Source organism: Pezoporus occidentalis, unplaced genomic scaffold (genome assembly GCF_034315485.1).
Source record: "Pezoporus occidentalis ecotype Australia unplaced genomic scaffold, CSIRO_AGI_Poc_V1 ctg29, whole genome shotgun sequence".
NCBI lineage: Eukaryota > Metazoa > Chordata > Aves > Psittaciformes > Psittacidae > Pezoporus > Pezoporus occidentalis.
In genome coordinates, this window is record NW_026914829.1 from 4,881,938 (window position 1) to 4,907,103 (window position 25,166).

General features: G+C 36.4%; 1 protein-coding gene across 2 annotated transcripts in view; it reads left to right on the plus strand.

The window, feature by feature from the left end:
- Nucleotides 1–25,166, plus strand: part of CSMD1 (CUB and Sushi multiple domains 1) — a 1,153,012-nt gene that overhangs the window by 696,735 nt on the left and 431,111 nt on the right. For both annotated transcript variants that reach the window (XM_062626215.1, XM_062626216.1), the window contains exon 6: nt 11,962–12,074. In XM_062626215.1, coding sequence (XP_062482199.1) covers nt 11,962–12,074 — 113 coding nt within the window. The remainder of the gene's footprint in view (nt 1–11,961; nt 12,075–25,166) is intronic.

Genomic DNA, 25,166 nt, shown 5'->3' on the forward strand with positions numbered 1-25,166 from the left:
TAAGTATAACCTGTCAGTTCCTAATGTATGAGTCATCAATCTTTGCTATTTTTCCACTGTTCTGGAGGCCTTTTCTGGTTCTGTGTTTGTCAAAATATATTTTTTAATAGAAAATAGCTGTGTTTTTATATGTATGTTCAGCACAGTCCTCACCTAGTTTAGCCTTGTAGTCTACAGCTTTCCATAATCTTAGAATTGATCTTCAATTTCATTGTTGTAGCTGTCTATTGATATATATCTATCTAATTGCCATTCACAGGTGTTAAAGCCTATATTAAAGCACAGGGCTCTTAATGAACAATAATCCTTCATTGTTTCTGAAGTTAGAATTAGTGCTGCCATCTCTGAGTTGCAACTGGTTTGTGTTCCTGAATATTTTATGTACATCTTGTTTTAAGATGTTTTTTGTCATCTCCTGCCTATCAATGTTCACATACTCAGAGGGTTTTGAGATTTTAATTGTTGTGTTCTTTGATCACTTCTCTAGCTTTTCTCATTGGATGTGCTACCCTACTTTGTAGGGTTTTGTTATGTCCCTACCCACATCAAGTTGCATTCCTTCAAGCAGAGCAGAAAAAATTGCAAGAACTGCATAAGGGTTTTTATTTTCCCGGTCCCACTTTATAACAGGCCTGAGTGTCTGTGGGATTTTTTATTGTTGTTGTTGTTTGGTTGTTTTTTCATGCCTTCCTAACTTTCTTCTACGATTCTTAAAAGCAATCTTAGACATGTTGCAACTCTCCTTTAGATGCCAGATATTGTTCTTTATCTTTAATAGATATTATATGCCACAAAATATACCACACACAATTTGATCACAATTTCTGCTGCAGTAGTAATCAAAAAGACAGAAATTTGAATGTTGTATTTTGTACTGAATTCTGTTTCATGGGACAGGCAGGTTTCTCTCATCCTGAGCCTAGTGCACTGCATAGCAGGAAAATGTGTCAAAACTGACTTCAGTCTTTAAAGAAAATGAAAAATACCACATTTTGTTTGTGAAAACAATTCAGAGTTGTTCTTTCTTCTCTCTGTGCTGGTGGGTTGGTGAGTTTTCCAGGTGAAGGAAAAATTTCCCAGGGAAGGAATAAATGAAAAGTAAATCAGAAAAGTTCATGATACCCAATATGTAAAGTAATTACTTTAACAAGCTCATTAGCTCTAATGGAGTGTCCCACTATTCCCTTGTCTCCTCTACTGACCTGCCTATTGAAGCTTCCTGTAAACTTAGCTCTCTATTTACATAGCTGCCAATAATTTGAGGCTGCTATTATTGGTTAAACTAGAGTCTGAAGCTGGTTTAATTGCTAGGAATTGCAGTGAAATGTTCAGGTTGGCAGGGAGTAGAGAAGGATACATAATTGACAATTTGTTCCTGCTGTGACGAAGTAAGGAAATACGTGGAACTACACTGATGAAAATGAGGTGTTTGGTGAAGAATGTACAATGGGGGGCAATAGAAAAATAGAAGATTTCATTAGGAAGGTAAAAAATGACAGTAACATGTAGTAATGTACTTTTGCAAACTGCTGGGACTTTTAAAAATGTCTGTAGATTTTACTTAATCAAAATGTATTGATAGTTAGGAAACCCAGGACTCCTTTGAAAAAAACTTTTCTTTTTGTGGAAAAGATAGCATATTTTTATAGAGTCAAACTTTGGATTGGAAGTGAACCAATAACACATAAACTTAAAATTCTTGAGAATGCAGTGAATGTAGCCTGGTTCAGAGTGAAGGATATCTCTACACAAAAGATCTTCTGTATCTGGATCGTCCAGAAATTTCATCTGAAATCATTTAGCTTGAGTCAAGAAGTAACAGTCCTATGTGCCTCCAATGAAGAAAGAAAAAAACCTCTTTCACAGAGTGTACTAAACACCAACCATATACTATTAAATCTGGTTTTAATCCTATGTCAGACTCCTCTACAGGATAAATATAATTTTTAGAATTCTACATTTTTTCTTAGAATTAGTTGGGTTTACATGTTGTATAAAGAAAGTATGTTGGCTGAGTGCAGTATGTCAAATGCAGGCAGTAAATCTGATAAAGATGCATGGAAACCTTCAAAATACACGTGAAACTGACAGAACAGTAAATTACTCATCATGTCAGCAATTAAAAATAGCAGGCTTGCTATCTAGCTAAGCTGTTCAGTGTGCTCCCTTTAAAGGTTTTGCCTCTTGGCTACATTAAAAATACCTGGGTTATGGTGTTCATTGTTGCTAATACTTTATTTCTTGCCACAAGACACCTGGCTGCTAGAAAGAGATAAGCAAATTTTTTTCTGCTTTCACTGGGAACCCTAAAATGAAAGAGCTTGGGAGCAGGCTTGATTTGGGCAGTATTGCTTATCGAACTCCATGATCACTTAGCATGGATCAAGACTGGTTAACTAAGTGGACAGGAATATATTTGGTTAAATTAAAAAAAAAGAAAAAAGTATTAATGATAAAGAGCACAAAAACAACCTCCTGGTGGAAGTGGTGTTGCTGTGTAGTTTTACAGAGACAAGGATCTAGTTCATGATAGCTCTGTCATTTACAGTAAGGAAATAAAGTAAATTCTGTGCCCAAATTTCAAAATAAGTAGACATTCACCTGGTTTCCAGAATATGAATTATTATAAACAGCAACCACATTACATGTGGTTGCACTCTGAGAGCTATTTGGTGGAAGAAATTTTCTCTCTCCCCAGCGCCACTATTCACTCAATAGTTCAAATTGCTCAAGAGAACCAACATCACAGGTTGTTTTAACTTCACATTAGCAATAGACCACATGTAAATAATGCTGTTTTAATTATGTCTGTAATCAGACTGCTCATGGCATCTCTGGAAAATGTCTCTTATGATGGTCTGGGTTTCTCCCTCTCCCACCTTTCCTCCCCCAAACATCTCTGGCCTTTTTATTTTTCTATGGCTGTGTTTGCTGGGTTTTCTCATTTGCAAATACAGCAAACATAAAATTTAGAAGGGGCATACTACAAACCCGGAATGCATCTGTTGTCTGATACTCTATAAGACCTTGTATTAACAGGCTATGTACTTTGTCTTGGGGAATCTTTTTGGTTCTGGTATAAATATGTATTATTTGAGCAAATACTTGCCCTATTGCTTATTTTGCTTTCTCTGACATTTGGGAGAGATTTTTCCCCACTGAACCAACAGATACCACTTTTCCTTAACAAGCTACCAAATAGTAAATCTGAAGCCCACGCAAAACATGTTGTTGCTTTCTTTACATAGTAACAATATTTTAAAGTAAAATGCTGTAGCTTCATAAAGTAGCATGGAAAAGTTTTAAATCAGTTTGGGGAAGTTTTTGTGGGGTTTTTGGTGGGTGATGTTTTTTTACGATGCATTAAACATGTTAGGTCAACCCGTTATACATACTCTTTGTCACGTTCTACTGCTCGTACAGCCTAGAAACTGTATTTATTTGCATTAAAATTTCAGAGAAGGGAGAAAAGTTTTGTGAAGCCTTGCTACCTAAATGTCCATTGCTGTTAGTATAGTGGTTGCATGGTACTTCTTGTTCAACATTATCTTCCGGTATTTGCCAAGCATTATTTGTGGGAGAACACCAAATTTTTCTGTTTGCAGATAAATAGTATCTTAAATTGCTGTGTATAGACAAACGGGATAAAACCCAAACAAACAGCTAGGAATATATTATCAGAAAATCGTGTTGTTCCCTATTACCTTCATTATTGGGAGAAAATGTTGTCATTTAGGTGGAAATAAAGTTACCTTTTGCCATTTAAAAATAGCCTAAACAAAAAATGGCTTTTATATAATGATATAACTGTAAGTATAAAATAAATATGGTCAATGTAAGGAAAAGATGTTAAAAATGTAGGTAAGTCAGCTTGCTTGGCAAGATATACTAAAGATGTAAACATTTGCCATAGCTTGATATCAAGATATGTTTTAGAATTGGCAGGAAAAGCTTCAAAGGCTAATCCAAATCTCAACAGTTTTTTGTCTTAAGTCTTCCTCAGATGATGAGAGGTGCCTTCAAGACAAGCCACTCTTCTCATGTCACATAAAGAGTGAAAAATATATATGAAATTTCCTTATCCTGGTCATTTTATCCTCGTTTTGATGAGTATCGGGTTTTCTTTTTTTTCATGGAAACTTAGTAAACTCCATAATATTAAACCAGATGTTTAAGTATATATATATAAATATATATATATATATATATATACACTAGTATATATATATATACAAGTATATATATATATATACTTATACATGTTTTGTGAGGTACTAATATGAAACAGAAGCGTAGTCTGATCAAGTTTTTAAGAGGAAATATACGTTGTTTTTTTGTTTTTTTTTTCCCTTATCCCAGTAAGTTAAGTGCTGTCTGTTAGCACCTCCTGCCACCCTGGTCTGTAGTTGGGAACCAATGAGTTATGTTCTTTTCCAGATATTTTTAAACTCTATTGCAAGATAACAGGATTTCATTGATCTATGGTCTGAGAGGTCCATAAGAGAGGATCATAAAAGAAGACAGAGAAATAATCATGAGACTTTTCTTATTTTTTTATTACTGAACATGTCAGATAGATTGATCCTGAACTCGTTCCCCATACTTGCTGCAGAAAGAGCAGAGAAAAAGCACAGTGTAGAAGAGCTCTTAAAAATAACTTTACATTTATCCTTGGAGACTTTTTGCTAAATATCCCTCCTACATGGACTGAGCTTTTTAAATGCAGAAAACTCTGTTGTTTTTTGTTTTGTTTTGTTTTGTTTTTTTTCTTGGTCAGAAGAGACAGTGTGACTTACGAAAATGTAACCAAAAATTTCTGTATCATGAGTTTTTTGTTTGGTTGATTTGGTTTGATTTGATTTTTTATTTAATTTATTAAGAAAACCAAATGAGTCACCTGTAATCTTTCATTCAAGTAAAAGGAACAGCTCATCCGATACAAAATACATAATGGAGAAAGTTACTAAAGTAATGAAACTAAATTAGTTGTACTGAATGGGAAAGCAGTTTTAGCCATTCTATTTGTTTAATCATTTTAGCTTCTTTTGAAAATCTTGCACTAGCATATACAAATTAAAAAGTATTAGTTTTAGAGAACAGACATTTTCAGCAAAGTAGCAAGTACCTGATGTACTAAAAAATTCCATCTGCAATGGACTCAATCTTCAATTGTACATCAGTTTTTCAGAACAGTTACGTCTGAATATACAAAAAGTGAATCTGCATGTTTGTATTTTCCTTAGCTATCATGACTAAAAATAAACAACTCTGGGAGATTAGCATGTGCATGAAGAGTGAGAATTGCACTGGTAAATACTATTTTATAATAACATTGATGGTTAGTGAATATTGATTTATACAACTGCTTTTTGGAATTTGTCTTGTTAGATCTTAATTGTATACTAAGAACCCATAATAGCTGAAAGTTAAAGAAAAAAGACAACTACTTTTTAGATAAGTAGTTTCCAAATTTTATTGAAGAAATTAATATTTCCCCTGTATGGACACTAGAGAATTTTGTTAAGTAATTAATATGAACACCGTAAAAAAAATCTGTGGTTTTCAAAATGTTGACCCAAAATGCCCATCTGGATAATGGCAGTAAAAACACCATCGCTGCAGTGCTCCTAAACATAATACTATGTGTGCTGTAAGATACGTAGTGTATTTTATCATTGCAGCTATTAATAATAACACCCATCTAGGGAAGGATTTTTTTAAGCAGAATTTTATCTCCAAAGCGCTCAATTACTATATATTGGTAAAAAAAAAAAAAAAAAAAAATTCTCAGAATTCAATTTAATATTTAACAAACAATTTTGGAGCTTGTTTTAAATTTTCATTTCCCTTCATGACAGCTGCTGTATTAACTTTAGGACCCTACACTTATCTTCCCTGGCTTTGGATGGAAGAACTCCTTGAAAGCTATGGAAGAGTGGCTTGCAGCACTCTGGTCTTGGATTAAATATCACTGTATTGAATAATAAAATCTAATTGATTGCTGTGTCCTAGAACTTAATGTTCCACTTTTGCTGGACAATAAAAACCATATATCAGAAACCCCCTAGATGTATAAGGAATTACTGTTCTTTTATTCATCAGCTTGAGAGCAGTAATAATCTTCCAGATAAAGAATATCCTATCCAGAGTGCCATGGAATGTTGTCCCTGTGATGTTGGTCAAATATCAGAGCAGTAATCAAGAAAAATATTTGATAAGACTGTTGAAACAATACACAGAGATGTTCTTAATAAAGCTGTTTTCCAAACACCAGGAATAAAAAAATCTTGCCTTTAGTTTTAACCTTCAACCAAACACAAAGTATCTGCAAGTATAACATCCAGTGTGAGGTACAGCCAAATACACAAGTCTGGCGGGGTTTTTCTGCACAAAGTTAGAATAATTAGGAAGTGCGAAGAAGGTCATCTTTGGAGAGTAATGCTCTTGAGTTATATCATGTCCCATGTGTTGAATTATGATAGCATTTATATGACTTGGATGGCACTCAGGTGTTGATATTTACTGATCTGATTACCCTACCTTTCTCATTTCTAAGTTGAGATATATCTCAAACTAATGTGGAAGTCTAAAATACCTCAGATGATACACACCAAATACTTGTTCCTCTCCATTGACTACAGAGGGAGCCTAGTCCAGATAGAAACCACTGCATTGCCACCAGCTCAGATGTAGCCCATCAATTTTTCCGTTTCACAAGACCAGAGTGCTTCTGAGTGTACATTTAAACTTGCACTCAGACAACATGAAAAATTTAAAATGTATTTTGGGAGGCTATAATTTGAAACATTTTTGGAAAAATACATCAAAGTTCTGCTTAAATTTCCATTTTAAACTATCTGACTTAAAACTTTAATGGAAGAAACATGTAACATGAAATAATTTTATATAAAATTATAATAATTTAATTTTAAATAGTTCAGTCATCAGCATGTTTCATTGTAACAGTTAAGTGCCATGAGAAGGGAGTGAAGAGAGCAACATTTTACCAGACTTTGAAAATATTCTATAATAGCTTTATCAAATTTTCAAAATTCATTAGCACTCATACTGCATTGGAAACATATCTCAAGTGTTTACCAGCCAATGTTTGTTTATAGTACACTGAACTTAGTAATAAACTTAATGAATATAATAATGTCACAGTTATAACTCTATATAACGCAATTATGGAACATAGACTTTAATGTTTGGTTATTGCATTTTGAAGAGGAACTTTCATAGCTTCCTTCTATTAATGTTTAAATCTTCTACTGTCAATATATAGTGAAATAGAGCAAATAAAAATGGAGCATTTTTTGACTACTCAATTAAAAGGATCTCAATCATTGAAATTGACAATTTTGTGAAGAATTTACTCTTGGGCTTATTCCCTTACTCATCTGTATGTGTTTTCCTTTCTTCTGTCCTTCTTTTACTGAACAATTTTGGATTTCATTTGAGCTATTTCCTTAGGCCCAGACTGACAAAAATATTTTGATATAAAATTCTGTGGCAAGCTCAGTGTGTTGCCCCTCAAGACTTAAAGTGTTTATCAGATTTTTCCTGTACAACAAGAGCCGTCTGGATTACTGTTAGTCATCAGGTTTTGTGACTCAGAGCCGTTGTCACTCTCATTCAGCTTCCCAGGGACATACCCTGTTATCCTAAACAATTCTGTGGGGAGTATCTAGGAGCAAGTTAAGACTTACTAAGCTGATCCTGTGTCTTTGTAGTATTAGGGTGAAAAAGAGTTCACCCTAAACCTTATTCACTCATATGAATTAATTCTTATCCTAAGCAATATTAAATTAAAATGCAAATTACTTATTCACAACATCCAGAATAAGCAATCATTTATACATGGTTATGGAAACAGGTGAAGAAGGGAGGGATCTAATTACTTTAAACGAGAAAATGAGAAACGTCTCACCCTCTCCTTCTCCCTCCCCCCAGTTCTGAACCCTTTCCTTGTAGATTGTTAGCTGTTATAAATAGTATTTTACTTTGAATTCCCATGAGGAAGAGATGATATAAATTCTTTCCTGTGAAACCGCTATATATATTTCTTCTGCATTCTTTTAGGCACCAGCTACTTGCTAGAACTTATCTCCATGGGAAGCTATAGCCACAATATACATGTTTCAATGTCACATGTGTCTTCTAATGCAACTTATAAAGCTATACATAGAATATATATAATACATTTAGAGAGAGTATATATAAGGTCACAGATTGTCTTCATGTATTTACTGCAACCATCATATTTCATCCCTTTTTAAAATGTTTCCTGCTATTTTGACAAGTAGCAAATGATAATCCTTGGAAGTTCTTGCTTTGACATGTAAGTACACAGCTGCTCGTATAAGCGTTTTAGCTGAAGGGATTTCAAAATTGAAGTTAGTTCTAAACTGAAAATTAGAGTACAGTTTTCTCTCTTCAGTTCCTAACCCAGAGACCTGTTACAGAAACTCAGTAAATGTTTTACTGTATTTCCAAAATAAAAATATAAATAAATCTTTAAAAATATGAATATTTCTGTGGTTAGGTGAATATAGAAATAGTAGAAGTATTCAAAACCGATGCATAGAAGGCTTTTTTAGAAGGTCTCTGTATTATTTTAATCTGAACTAGAGTTTATAGATCTTATATTTTTAAATCTCATTTTAGACTTGATGAATCAATTTGATGTATTATTTTACTGTATTTTTGAACAAATAATGTTAATTCAACCACATACAGATGTTTGGCTGAATACAAAATGGGGAAAATAGCTAAATTAGAAGGATATGGGTAAATGAGTTGACAAAACCTTCTCCAATTCATTTTCATTCTTGCATTTTTTATTTCATGGAAGTGAAGTATGAGTAGTTTTTTGTGATAAGAATATATTATCTCTTGGTTATAGTCAAAACAATGTTAAGAACCCTATGAAAGGAACAGCATTTGGTTTATTTGTTCAGACAAAAACATTATTTATTTTCTTTTCTTAGGAAATCCACAATGAAACCCCAAATTATTCTTCCTCTAGATGGTTCTCTTAATGAAATATAGCTTTGCTATACCTGAATTTGAGTCAAACAATAACTACAGGAAAATTTTAGCTAGAGAAAATGTGTTTTAGTGACACACCTGTTAGCAGTAATTTTAATAAATCCTTCACAATCTCTTCATAATGCGACAGAGACTTCAAGGGACATTCTACTTCTGTATCTGATATACGATATATAAGGAAAACATTGCTCCTTCAAGACTGCATGAAAGCAGAATGCCTTATTACTTGTATAAACAGTGGATTAGTATGTGTGTAAGGAAATTATGGAATAAGAATCAAAATTAAAGCAATACTTGAAGTAGTAAAATATAAAAAAAGTTTATTCCTCCAAATAATCAACAGTAAGAGAGCTTCTACTGCTGTCTCTGATACTGCTACCGCCTGGCTGCCTTCAGATCTAGAAGGAGAATAGCGGAGATGGTTTAATTATTTCTCATTATTTCTTGTGAGAAGAGTTGTTTATCAGCAGAGGCGTAGTATGGTACTAATATACCCATACAGCTCTCAAAACTTGGCCCTTTAGTTCTTTATGATGCCATAAGAGGCACCAGGAATTCCCTGGAAGCCTGCCTTATTCCACAGAGCACAGTGAAACATCTAGTACGCAGAAATGAGAGATTTGAGGTTCCCTGTGCAATCTTCATTCTAAGTCCTGAGGCAGATGCATCATTATATGATGTTATTTGAAAAATTATGTTATTTTTGTTTGTCTGTTTTTTTCCATGGGATTGCTCTTTAACAGGTCACTAAATGATAATCAGTGGATGAACAGCTGTTTCATGTTTCCTTTACTCCCCATTCAGTGCATGGCTTCAAATGCTGTTTAGCACAGATCATTCAATCTTGTCACTTGTCCAAGCGACAAACAATATTAACTCCCTGATGTTAGAAGCTAAGGGCTTGGCTGGCGTCAGTACTGGAGATGAACACTCAACATTTCTGCAAATCAAACCAAGTATTTCAGAAAATGCCCAAATAACATTATATATGCATGAGTATGTGTGTGTGTGTATGAAAAACTGATTAATGTCATTTATATTAGGTATCATTTCTTCTGTCCAAATAAGGCTATAACATGCTAGGCCTTAAAATCAGTTTCAGAAAAGCATTATCCTTTTCAGAGGCAGAACTCAAACTTAACTGAAGAAATTGATTTATTCTGTATTACTCCCCAAACAATAAATGCCTTCAGTTAAAAAAGAAATGAGAAAGACTTTTGATATTCTTTTTAGAATGCATTTAGAAAGCATCAATAAAATCAAGGGATGAAAGCTTCTAAAGAGGACTTTGATATCAAGAAATGTGGTTTTTTACCTCATCCGAATAATTCGTGTGATATAAAGGATGAGAAAGACTTGAAGTAGAGACAACTTTCTTGGGTTTAACCTTTGCTTTCAGAGCAATATAAGGGCATGATTAAGTTCTGCCTGTTATGTGTTTCCTGAACACCTCATAAGAGGTGATCACATTCACAAGTCCTATTGGGACCCTGTATTTTAGACTAGTGCTTTCAGTGTGTATGGGAAAGATAGAGCACTAGTCAGTCATGGGGAGAAGAGTTTCAGCCAGCCTTACAAACTAAATTAGCCATTAAGTTGCATTTCACTTTCTCACTTTCTTCAATTAAAACACAAACAACATTGCTGATAAAGAATATATTAATGCCTAGTATGCAGTAGCATAGAAATCATATAGCTAAATTAGAGCTCTGATAAAATAGGTTACTTTAAATACTCTCTCACTGTCAAGATCACATTATCATTATCTGTCATAGTATAATGGGAAGATTTGAGACTATTTAGATGCACCTTGTAGAGTTCACATAGAACTGAAAATATTTGTGCATTGTGTGTCTGGGAAATAGCTGTTTATTAGAAATGTAACTAATGAAAGACGTGCTTTGAATGTGCTTTTATAATGATGTTAATTTACGCTTTTATTAATGTAGCATTGAATTCATCTATAATTAAATATTTCAGCCAGGAGTTTTGCAAACTCTGGATGTACCAGATAGAATGTTACTACATTTATATTTCATTTTAAAAAAGAAAACCAACCCCCAAAGTGGTATTTCTAAGAGAAAAGTATATGCACTTGGACAAATAAGTTTTCAGTTCAGTGATATGGGTTGAAGCCTATATATAGTAAAAACTTTCAGATGCAACATACATTGTGTCAATAGCTGAGAGGTACTAGCAAATTACGTATTTTTTGTATTTCACATATGGTTTTATTTTATCTTGTCAGTATATCACAGTTGTTTCTACAGGTAAACCCAAATTCTGTGTAGCTTTTAAACAGTAAATGCTGGTTTGTAGTTAGAAATATTTAGAGTGTCTGATCTAAGGAGTTTTTAAAACACAGCTCTAGCAGGTTAGTTATGTACCAGCAACTCACCACCTGAGCATAGCATTAATTAGTGCCTGTAACCCTTATTTTATCCTTTCTTAATACCAGAGATTTATTTTCCTGCCAGGTAACTGACACAGTAGGGAGTCGGGTGATGAAATTTTGCCACAATTGAATAATGGCAAATTATTCAATTATGAAATTTCTTTTTTGAGGGGGGTTTTGTTACATGCATGGATACATCTACACATACACAAACACATGCACTCACAAGACTGCTTTTCTTCCTTAATTCAAAAAAGAGTAGGTTGGACATAGGAGTTTTGACTGCAAAATAAATAGCTGTAATGGGAAACAAGCAGACATTTCTCCCAGGATAATACTAAATTAACCAGTAATAGATTAAGATAAGATGACAATGAATCACTGTTGTCAAATACATTGTAAACAGTACAGCAGTATGTTTTGGCTTTTTTTTTTGGTTAGTTTTTATTTTTTTTCTTTTAAGTAGTAAATGAATTTTCCATGATTTATACCAGGTTTTCTTTTCCTTTTTCCAGGTTGACTGGTATGAACCTACCTTCTCCTGTTATCAGCAGTAAGAACTGGTTACGACTCCATTTTACGTCTGACAGCAACCATCGACGAAAGGGGTTTAATGCTCAGTTCCAAGGTAGGAAATATATGAAAGTGCAGCAAAAAAGACCTTTACTGTTAAGTGTCACTAAAGTGGTGGTGAAATTTGAAATTTATGTTTAAATATCAGGAATATAGTAAAAAGTTGAGTCATACTATTACTGTTTTTACAATGAGTAGCTGTTATAACTGCGAGATAAGGCATATCTAAAGATTTACTTTTGATAAAGGTAGTTGTGCTTCATGTTGCAGTTCGCTCTGTGTTTGCTTGCTCACTTTTTCTATAGTAAGTTGTTTTGCAATCAGTCTGATCTTTGCTTTAAAAATATGCCTGGAATGCAGCTTGTAGAAAGTAATTTCCACACAAAGGCATGCCCCTGTCTAAGCATTGTCTTCCTCCATTATGCAAAATCTAACTTTTATCCAGAAGCTACATACATAATTTGGAAATTTAACTCATCCCTGGTATAGCACAAATAATATTTCAGGGTCCTGCACAGATTTACATAGAATCATAGAATCATAGAATAGTTAGGGTCGGAAAGGACCTTAATATCATCTAGTTCCAACCCCCCTGCCATGGGCAGGGACATATACAACTTTATGCATATACATACACATTTATATATTTATATATTTATACATATACAACTTTAAAAGAAGACAAGACAATGCCAGTGCTATTGAGAACTAAGTAATAAATTGGGGGTTTATTTTAAGCAGAAGTAACAATTATATTTACAGATGGAAGACTACTAGTGTGACGAAGCCCAGAACAGCAGAGGTTGGAAGGGACCTCTGGAGCCGTTTTGTTTTTCAGACGCTTATTTCTGATAACATTCAACAACTTTGACAGCTATTTCCATCTTAGGTGCTTTTCTCAAGTAAAATAGTTATTTGAGCCTATCATGACAAAAACTAAAATAATGTTAAGAAATATATTACCTTATTTTCTGGCAGAAAACCTGGTAGTGATAGGATGCCTTTCATGTCTGACTGCATCCAGGCACAATTCTGATATTTGTCCTCCTGGCAAATCCTGTGATACAGGCTATGTGACTGACATCTCTGTGAAATATTTTCCTTAGGGGCAACTGTTCCAAGTAGTTTAAATGATTATATTTAATGTTATTTTCATTTTTAATAAACTGTTATTTTTGAAAGTTGAAACTAGACTATTGCAGAATGCTCAGATGTCGTTGGGATTGATATGTAGTTGAACTATTCTGTCTTTGAAGCAGTTAAAGCAAATACATAGACTTTCTGATGTAACCACTGAGCACTTTTCTAGTAGACAAGTACCCATAACCAGTCTGACCAAAACCCAAGAATTTCTTTGATTCTTCTATTTCCCAGGGTATCTAGATCTTGGGCAACATCCTTAGGGCATTCTGGACTCTGCTTTCCTACTGCACTTTAGACTGTTTTCTTCGGTTTCTTGCTTAAAAACAATAGTCCCTTAAAATCAGACCATGCTGTCTTTTTCTGATTGTTTGCTTGGTTCTTTAAAAAAGTAATGTGTTTGTCTTTGGGGTTTTTTGTGTGATAAAGTTTTACCATGTACTGCAGGGGAATCTCTGCTCTGGTGCCTGGAGCACCTCCTCCCCCTTCTTCTCTGACCTGGATGTCTGTAGGGCTGTTTCTCTCACCTATACTCACTCCTCTGTCCTGGCTGCTGCTGTGTGTTTTCTTCCCCTCCACTCCCTCTATGTTATCCCTGAGACAATACCCCCATCTTTGATGGGCTCAGCCTTGGCCAGCAGCAAGTCAGTCTTGGAGCTGACTGGCACTGGTTCTGTTGGACACACAGGAAGCTCCTATCAGCTTTTCACAGAAGCCATCCCTGTAGCTCCCCCTGCTCCCAAAATCTTGCCACACAAATACATTTTGATATTTTGATATTTTTTATATCGAGCTATTTGGTTTGATCTCACACATCTCTTCTGCTTGCACTGGGAATTAGGTTAAGAAGGATTGGAATTCTTCTGTCCTGGTAGTCACTACAGGTAATGATCTCTCTTTGTGGTGTGTTGTACAAGAGTTATTCAACTTTTCCTTTCCCTTGCAGATAGCATCTGTTTCTTGCCCTACTCAGTCTGTATCATGTGGGCAAACGCATAAGGATGCCAATTTAATGTGTGTCAGACCCCTTGTTAGTACAGAAGCTTCTTTTGATTTTTTTGTATTTTGAAGCGGTTCTGTTACACTAAATTTAATTGGGTTTGTAGTAGAAAGGGCATGTAATAAGTGATTTCTTAATGAACTTGAGTTATGAACTGATGAAGACTGCAGCTAAGCAGGTTTAACTCAGTTTTAGATGGCTGAAAGAAGCAGATGAAATTGACAGGTTTTGCTGTTCTACTTTGGCCTGTTTCTACAAGTGAGAGATTTAATCTTGAGGCTTAGTTTCGCTTTCAAAAAGTAGCAATCATCAAACTAATTGAAAATTAAATAGTACCTATTGTTACTTACTCTTTTGAGACTCTAAATTCTGCTATAGTTCAAAACAAGTCCCTTGGCTCCTACAGAGTAAAATTTTTTTCATTTGTTGAAGTTCATCACATTTACCTTAAAATAATCCAAAACATTATTTAATAACAATAACATACAGCCAGTCATGTTCATTTTTGTATCTAGTCATGAGATTGTTACCAAAAAAAAACCCCAAAGAGCAAAAACCCAAAACAAAACCCAAAACAAAAAAGACCCCAACAAACCCACAGCAAGGAAAGAATATGGAACAGAAAAAAAAGAAAACAACCCTGAAAGAAGCAGCATACACTGTTGAATATGGGTATTCTGCATACAGATGCTGGAATACAGTGCTATATTCCCTGTAGGCACACACATCAGAGCATGTATATATCACACTTTGTTCACACTTGGCCACATGGATTAACACTGACAGACACAGTACTCATATGAATACATACAGCACCCGTGGCCTCAGCCTGTTTCTCCTGTCTGGCTTTCCTCTCTGGTACGGAGATCTGTTAGTGGGAAATAATACATGGACAATGTGAGTCCCCCCACAGCTGGGCTGAGACAGTCTTCCCAGTACCAGCTCCTGGATCTCAGTCTCCCCAGCTGCTGGCACCTGAGCCTATGAGCTCCTGAAGCTGCAGACCCACTCCAGTTGCTGGTGCTCAGACCTACGTACAGGCACAGTACAGACACACAAGGGGTCTTACGTCAACCGCCAGACCATATGGTCTTCCCAGAAATTGGCTGGGTCCTTCTCTCCCCTCCAGTAGCCACCTCCTCCAGGTGCCTCACCCTCTGAGATACACATGCCTTCCCACCTTGCTAGTTCCCAGGCTACTTCACCTACTCACCAGGCTGGATCTCTGGGAGCTCTCACATGTTTGCTTGCATGCCCACGCACTCAAGGTACCACAGCATGGGCCCACAGCTCTCCAGGTCATGGTCTGACTCCAGCTGCTGCACTCAGACCCCATATAAGCACATGCACAGAGAATGGAATCCGCAATCCAGGAAAATCATTAGAAGTTGAGTTTAACCAGGATACAGCACAGTTTACACGGTCAGGCAATCTGTCTAGCATAATGACCAGCCCTGGTTTGCATGCAACTAGTCCCTCTCATTCTTTTATTCCTATATTAGCACATACCATTTCCTCTCCAAACCATCATAATCCATCCCTTTCCCTGCTATAGAATTATGGATTTATTCCCCTAAATACTCCATAATCAGCCTTGTGCAATCCCAAAATGCTCTTTAGTAATTCTTTCCAACTTGTACCAAATTTACATCATATTTATTATCATGTTAACATAGGTATATTATTGCTGTAACTAGGCCTTTTTCAGTCAGCCGAAACCAATACTAGCAAACAGCCAATTTAATTTTCTTTTCTTTGTTTGCTTTCTGAACAGACAATCAGAATTATTATAATTTATTTCATTAAAATATTGTAACTACCAATTAGATGTAAAACTGTGCATAGCTCATTTATTTGTTCAGCAAATGTAGATCTTTCTACCTTGCATTTTTGCAATACTTAATGCCCTGATTTTTCCATGGTTAAGAAAACAAGGTCACTAACATGAACAAGTTAAAGCAGTATATTAGAATTACATGCTTGAATGCATGAACTAAATATATTTTTAAAATGCTTGTAAAGCTGCATGTATAAATAAAACAATGTCATATAGAAAGTATACCTAGCTTGTGGGTGTTTGGATTTCCTCTTGAATCATATTTATTGTTCCATCTTCCATTAGGCCAGAATGAATGGGTATAAAGTGTGAAAGGTTTGTGGGTTTGTTTTGTGGTTTTGTTGTTGTTGTTGTGTTTTGTTTTGTTTTTTTTAATTCCCACCCCTTACATTGTTTTGATTTTTATCTTGATTTCAACAATAAAAATAGGTATTTTCCAGTGAACTTGCAGAATTTTTTGTATAGTTTCAGAGTTTGTAGGCAAAAGGAGACCTGGTTTAAATGGCCCTGGAAAACCACCAGGACAAATTACAGTGCAATGACATGGTTGGCCTTCTCTGCTTCATGCCTGCTATATATTGGCCATAGTGGGTATAATTGAACTCAGTTCTTGTTCTGCCTTGTTCGGTGGTAGTGGTGTCACAGAATTAAAGGTGTTGCATTACTCAGCTGTGAACTTCTTTGTTTTTATCCCTCTGCCCCTCACCTATGTTGATGTGCAAAGACTCTTTGCATATATTCAGTGGGAGTTGCAGAGCATATGTTTTGTCTTATGCTAGTGCTTCATAAATGGATAAATTCCCCAGAGGACAAGTATCATTAACAGTCACACTATGAAATGAAAACATAGTGCTTCCCAGCAACAAAGCTGATTAATGTACATGGGATGACTTAAAAGGTGTGATAACAAATCCCCTTCTTTTGTGTATTTAGAGCATGTACACTATGCTTGTTTAGCTTTTGCTTATTTCCAGAACATAGAAGAAGGTTGTTTTATTGACTTGGTTTTCATTTTAAAAGAAAAAAAAAAATCACAACACTTTTTCTATGCTAACTAAAACTATTCCGCTCAAGTTAAATATTTATTTGAGAATTCCTAGAAAGAGAAGAAAATAAGAAAGTTTCCGAGGCAAAACTGTGTTAATGGGTGCATTCCGCTTTAACTAAGAATCAGATCTCTGTTGTAGGGAGTTTCAAATCAAGTATGCTATTTTTAGCAAGTTATCAGAGAGGTTCAAGGAGGTATTATGTTTATTGATCATTATGTACCAGAAATTACCTATCTGTTGTGTTTGACTATCTTGAATTATTCAAGATTTAATGAACAGATAATAATGAAGTCAAACAATGAGTATGATAGAGGCTGCTGAAATAAATATGTACTAATAGAAAAGCATGAGTGACAGAATGGAAAATGGACTGCTAGGTAAAGTAGTTCTTTCAATGATTTTTTGCAATTCAGTGAGTCTATCTATAGATGCATGTCTGTTCTTCCTGCACATTCTGTAAGACTTTAGAAATGGCGTTTGAAAAAAGTAAAAAGAATCTGTGGTGTTTCCTTGATGAATGGTACTTTCAATCAGGGGTTTCAATTAGAATCATAGAATCATAGAATAGTTAGGGTTGGAAAGGACCTTAAGATCATCTAGTTCCAACCCCCTGCTATGGGCAGGGACACCTCACACTAAACCATGCCACCCAAGGCTCTTTCCAGTCCAACCTTGAACACCACCAGGGATGGAACATTCATAACCATCTTGGGCAGTCCATTCCAGTACCTCACCACCTTTACAGCAAAGAATTTCCTCCTTATATCCGATCTAAACTTCCCCTGTTTAAGTTTTAACCCGTTACCCCTTGTCCTGTCACTACAGTCTCTAATGAAGAGTCCCTCCCCAGCAACCCTATAGGCCCCCTTCAGATACTGGAAGGCTGCTATGAGGTCTCCACGCAGCCTTCTCTTCTCCAGGATGAACAGCCCCAACTTTCTCAGCCTATCTTCATACGGGAGGTGCTCCAGTCCCCTGATCATCCTCTGGACTTGTTCCAACAGTTCCATGTCCTTTTCATGTTGAGGACACCAGAACTGCACACAGTCCTTCAAGTGAGGTCTCACAAGAGCAGAGTAGAGGGGCAGGATCACCTCCTTCAACCTGCTGGTCATGCTCCTTTTGATGCAGCCCAGGATATGGTTGGCTTTCTGGGCTGCGAGCGCACACTGCTGGCTCATGTTCATTTTCTCATCAACCAACACCCCAAAGTCCTTCTCTGCAGGGCTGCTCTGAATCTCTTCTCTGCCCAACCTGTAGCTGTGCCTGGGATTGCTCCCACCCAGGTGTAGGACCTTGCACTTGGCATGGTTAAACTTCATGAGGTTCATGACACCTCACACGTGTGACAAGGACCCTCTGGATGGCATTCCTGCCCTGCAGGGTATCAACCGAACCACACAGCTTGGTGTCATCGGCAAACTTGCTGAGGGCGCACTCAATCCCACTGTCCATGTCACTGACAACGATGTTGAACAAGACCGGTCCCAACACCAATCCCTGAGGGACAGCACTCATTACTGCTCTCCAGCTGGACATTGAGCCAATGACCACAACTCTTTGTGTGCAGCCATCCAGCCAGTTCTTTATCCACCGAGTGGTCCATCCATCGAATTGATGTCTCTCCAATTTAGAGACAAGGATGTCGTGTGGTACAGTGTTGAACGCTTGGCACAATTCCAGGTAGATGACATCAACTGCTCTACTGCTGTCCATCAGTTCTGTAGCCCCATCATAGAAGGCCACCAAATTGGTCAGGCAGGATTTCCCCTTAGTGAAGCCATGCTGGCTGTCACCAAGCACCTTGTTGTTTTTCATGTGCCTTAGCATGCCTTCCAGGAGAATCTGCTCCAAGATTTCGCCAGGCATGGAGGTGAGACTGACTGGTCTGTAGTTCCCTGGGTCATCCATTTTCCCCTTCTTGAAAATGGGGGTTATATTTCCCTTTTTCTGGTCACGGGAAACTTCACCTGACTGCCATGATTTTTCAATTATGGTGGCCAGTGGCTTAGCAACTTCATTTGCCAGTTCCTTCAGGACCCGCGTATGGATTTCTTCAGGTCCCATGTGCTTGTGTGTGTTCAGGTTCTTATGATGGTCTTGAACTAGATCCTCTCCTACAGTGGGCGCAAGGTCTTCATTCTCACAGTCCCTGCATCTGCCTTCCAAGACTTGGGTGGTGTAGTCAGAGCCTTTGGCAGTGAAGACTGAGGCAAAGAAGTCATTCAGAACCTCAGCCTTCTCCAAATCCACAGTAGTCAGTTCTCCTGATAGCTTCAGGAGAGAGCCTTCATTGTCCCTAGTGTGTCTTTTATTTGCCACATACCTATAGAATCCCTTCCTGTTATCCTTAACATCCCTATCCAAGTTTAATTCTAACTGGGCCTTAGCTTTCCTAACCTGGTCCCTAGCTTCTCTGACAACATCCCTGTATTCTTCCCAGGCTGCCTGTCCTTGCTATTTTTTTAGAAAGTAATCCAGTCGATATGGAAAAATCAATGAGTAGATAATCCATCATCTCTCTTGATCATTCTCTTCTGTGGTTATCTTGACCACTGTTAAATTATGTAGCCCTGTCTTCTTACTTGTATTAGTCTTGTTTGAGCTTTCTGTGTCCAATAGTGACCTTATGATTTCCCTCAACAGAGTAAAATTCTTTTTGTTAACCTTAAAATTCCCCTTTTGAAGCGCCAAGTCATCTCCTAGTTTCCTAGATAATCTAATGAGGTTGAGGTCTTTAACTCTCTCGTTGGAAGAAATTTTCACCAGCTACTGCATTTTTATTGTTAGTGCTGTTTGAAGCGTCCAGTGACCACTTACTTGATTCTAGCTGTCTTAAGATATTTAACTAACACTGCACTGCTAAAACTACATTTAACTTTTTCCCCATGTATTTATATTTTTTCCTACTGCTAACCCTTATAAAATGAATTAGCTAAGTCATGTTAAACTACATGACATATCTTAGGGGCATAAATCATTGTTCTTAACTCTGTACACCTCTCATGGCTGCTGTAGGTAGACTTCGGTTGTTCATTTATCTTGTTTCTTCGTTTGTTTTTTATTCTTTCATATTGTTTTTCCTCACTTTCATACTGTAATTGCAGGTTTCCCCACATCCTATCATACAATTTGCAAATCATTTATTTTGAGAGTCTTTTATTTTGACTTGTTTAGATTTGGGTGCATGAAGCAGTTTTCCCAGAGTTTTTGTTTGGTATAATTGATTTACATTTCAAGGACACTTACTCAGCTGTGTGGTAAAATCTGCACAAGTCTACAACATGATAAGTTCTCAGAGACTGTTTATGAGCTATCAAAAAAATATTATTTTGGCCTAAACTTCATAAGTAACCGTTGATTGGGAATAGCTCCTGTTTTGGGAATTCACTTTAACCATCTTTTCCAGTCTGATTTTCAGTCTCTGTCAAAACCTGAGTCCTTTAACGTATCTTTGTCTTAATGTATTTTTGTCGTGGTTTAAACCCAGCCAGTAACTCAGCACCACACAGCCGTTCACTCATTACCCCAGGTGGGATGGGGAAGAGAATTGAAAGAATGCAAACCGCATGAGTTGAGATAAGAACAGTTTAATATCTAAAGCACAATATAATACTAGTAATAATAATGATAAGGGAAATAACAACAGGAAAGATATAAAAGTAAAAGGGGAAAGGGAAAAAAAAAAAAAAGAAGAAGAAAAAAGCCCCAACACCAGCAGTGATGCCCAGTGCAGTTGCCCACCGCCTGCTGACCTATACCCAGCCCAACCCAAGCAGCGATCTGGGTCTTCCAGTTAACTCCCCTGCAGTTTATATACTGGGCATGATTTGCTGTGATATGCAATACCCCTTTGGCTAGTGTGGGTCAGCTGTCCTGTCTCTGCTCCCTTCTGGCTTTTCATGCCCATCCTCACTGTCAGAGCACGAGACTGAGAAAGCCCTTGATTGGGCTGAGCATTACTTAGCAACAACTAAAATATCAGCACTGTTTTCAGGCTAAAGCCAAAACACCAACTACTAGGAAGCAAGTTAACTCTATCCCAGCCAAAATCAGGACAATTTTACATTGGCACCTAAGAATATAAAATACCCAACAGCATTAAGCACTGGCCTGTATTTTCTCATTTTTAAATATATGTTGTTTGGTCAAAAAAGGAGATTAATAAAAAAAAAAAAACAAAACAAAAGCAAAAACAAAAGAAAAAAAAACAACTATGATAAGAAAATAAATATTTGACATCTTGTCTTCCAGTGTATTTAATATATATTTATCCTTTCTGGAAAAAGCTTTTTTTTTTTTTTTTATTTATTTATTTTTTAATGTCCCTGTACTAAAATTAGAACATACCATTTATTAGCTTAGTAATAGTCTATACCTTGTTGTAAGGGAAGAGCATGAGAAAGCATTCAGACTGTTTCCTTATGAATGTGACATGTACATCCTCTAGGAGCCAGCTGCTTAAAGTAGCTGCTCCTGTGATGTCTCTTTAACATTCATAATTAATTTGGCTAATATATAATGAACAGCAGATCGTTAAGATAAAACTGTATATGTTCCTCCCATTTGTAGAGATTTGAAACTTTTCCAGTTTTTCACATTAGAAATAATCTTTGGATTTATTATTAAAACTGCCATCTCAAAAGCAACATGCATTCCTGAGGTTGGCCATCTTGTCTATTTTGATGTCATTGATAGTCTTTCTGTTTTCTCAAAATCTGAAGCAAAGCCCAGAAGTTAACTTAGAATGACAAAAGGAAAATACATGTGTCTAAAAGAACTAATTAATCTATGACTCTATGATTCTATTCTAACTACACTTAACCAAGAATATAGAAGAATTGGACCCTAGGATAAAGCTCTCAAGACTTAGTACAAAGTTTAGGTAGAATTTCTCAGTGCCAACAGAGTGACATGTTTAACAAAGACTCAGATTACATACAGATTTTCCTTAACACGAAGGCTTTCTATTAAAAAGTGTTAGCACTAAGCCACCATAAAGGAGCATATTATTACGAGGCCTTGATTTTTTTGGCATTGTCGGAAGAAACAAAGAGCTCAGTACAAACAGATCAGTAAAAGTGGAAGCTTGTACTTTTTTTTCAGCCAAGTTGCCACAGGTAATGCTTCCTTCTTGAGTGTCTAATAAAGTTTCTGTGTTGCTAAGAAGGCTCAGACATAGCTCCTTTGTGATGTCAGTACTAAGCAGATGGTGATCTTGTAACACCCATTAATTCTTTGACAGTTCTTTGGCATGGAGTTATCTTCTCTGCAAAATAAAAGATGAAATTGGAATATTTGAAAGTAAGTAACATTCTTCCAGACTTGGTAGCTACTCTTTGTCAAAAATTGTATTAAGCTTCCTCAATGCCTGGCTCTTCCACAGTCCTTGTTTGAAGGCATCACTCTCCCAGGGCTGCCTAACTTCTAAACCGGTTGTTTTCTATGCTGTTCTATTATGACACTGATGCATCATCAATGAACTTTGTATTTTCCAATGCAAAAATATGCATTTGGAAAAAGTTGACAAAACTGTAGGTTTCACTGATTTTCAAACTAACTTGTAGCAATACAGAGAGGGAACAGCAGAATTTGGACATGAGAATTTTAAATAACAGAATACACACAAGTGATGGAGTATGGAAGGATGAACGTATACAGGTTTCAGGGAAATACGTATAACCTACGTGCAATCACGGTGTCAGTTAAACCCCTTATTTTATATTTGGCACTGATTGAAAACCTTTACATGGTCAGTTTTTACATGGGAAGAAATTAGAGACATCAAATAGCAGGCTGTCAAGTTTTACCCCACTTGAAGTTTCTTCATTATCTACAATGAAAGAGAAGAGTTCATTCAAGTTCATCTGTGTTATGAATAACAGTCAAATGATCAGTGGAAGAGCTGTGTTTCAGAGATGTTTTCTGTCCAGACAACACATCTAATTTTTCTACAAAACCTGAAAACACAGTCACAATACTGACTTGAGAATAGGATTTTCTGATGAACATTTTGATCATCCCACTGAGTGGCACTATGGAGATGTTAATGGAGAAGAACCATAAATCAGCTTTTGACACTATAGTTGAAAGGCTATATTTGAACTAGTTTTCAGATCAGGAACTAAGTGGATCTCATTTTGTGATTTATCTTTTAGAGACAATCCCTCCATACTACTATTTAGTATGCTCTGTGATAGTTATATTTGTAGTGCAAACTGTGCTGATACTACTTCCAGAACTGTGGAGGAGATCTGCAGGCATTGAAGACTTGATGCCTGCTGAACTTGTTTTATTATGATATATCATATATTGATAGCACAAAGGAGCTAAGACAATCCATCAGGGCAAGGGGCCAGCTAAGTGACATAGCGAAGGTTAATGGAAAACAAATGGCTGTGCTTCTTTTTAAACTTGCAGATCCTGTGTCAGCTTATACACAGGGAATGAGAAAGATTTGTGTAAAAATGTATTGTCACACCAATTTATCTTGGGGCTGTATCATTTGTTCACTAGTACTGCATGCAGAGATTTCCAGCACAGGGAGCAGGTGGAAGGTCTGATAGTGACAGGGACTGCTTTGCTGGATTGATGGAACAAGAAAGCCAACTGATCATGAATTTACAGCTTTTACAGGTAGCCATACAGTCAAAACATCCATGCCCACTGTGGAGCTTTATGGAGTTTTAATACTGATTTGTAAGGAAGATTTTGAAAGCTGATAGTGAGAGAAACATTGGGATATTGTATTATACTAAATAACCTTCAGGCAGGGAATACAAGAAGCAGCAGAAGGTTGGATTATTTCAGCAAGTCAGTTTAGACTAGAGTTTAAAAGGATCCTTCTAGGTTATTGAGCCTGGGGCCTTGTTTTAGCAAAGAATTTATTATAAAATTCCCTTCACAAAATGAAATGAATGGTAAGATTAAGAATGGTTGTTTTTTTCCTATTCTCATAAATACTAAACTTTTAGAAAGAATTCGTGGTACAACAGACCATAGTGAGGCAGAAGAAAAACTCAAGATAGCTAATGATCTATTTACTGGTCCCACATGGCTTGAGTAATTAGAAATAAAGTTTTAATATGTAAGCAGAATCTGGAGAGAATATTGATATTGCCAAATGTGGAAATGTAGATTATTTCTTCCAGGGACAAAAAATGGTAGTAGTCCTGCAGTTGTGTCTTTGGAGGAGAACACAAAAAGAGTGAGGCACTAGGGCAAAGCAAACAGGGCACTCAATTGGACTCTGCAGTCTGAATTAAGAAAATACTTTGTTTCAAAACAGGAGTGCTCAACCTGAAGAAAATCTAAGCAATCAAACTAAAGCAAAAAGAAATTGATGATCTCTGCAGTGAGATAAATTTGCTAATTCCCTTCAATAATGAAATAATAATCCTATGAATACTATTGCAAATACATCACTGTTTCTTACTGAACTCTGCCAAATATCTAAAGCTGAGTGTTATAAAGTGTTATATTTCTCTTCTATTCCCCTCAATGTGCAACGTACGTTTTGTTTTGTTTTGTTTTTTCTTTTTTTTCCTGTACATTAACAAAAGGACAAAACCATTCACATGCATTCCTTAAAGTGACACTGGTCTTCAGGCTAGACCTGAGAGGCCCTACATGTCATCACCAGGTACTGGGCAATATGCTGTCCTTTTTGACCTTCAAATATCTGTATATCTGTACTTGGGAAAAATCTGCAGTGAAAGGCAGCCAGGAGCTGAACTCAGCAGAGCATCACCAGAAGCAGCTTGAGGAAGTGCCAGCAGATGATGTCAGAATATTTCAGCCTTGGGTGGTAGCCAGTATTAGAGGCCTTGCAGGTTATTTCATGCAGGAAGAAAAACTGGCAAGAAAAAAAATGTTAATGTCATCCAAGATGAGGACTGTTACAAAGAATGTTCTAGGAACAAACAGCAAGTGTTAGAGTAACATAAGGGTATTCTCAAGGCCTAAACGTATTAGATCGAGAAAAGGCTAAATTAGATCAATCATAACACTGTGTTAACTGAGACATGTTTCTATTCTGGTATCTTCACTGGCTTCAATATGACTTGTGTACTGTACACCATTTACCTGTTTGCACACATGCAATTAAATGTAGGTGTAATC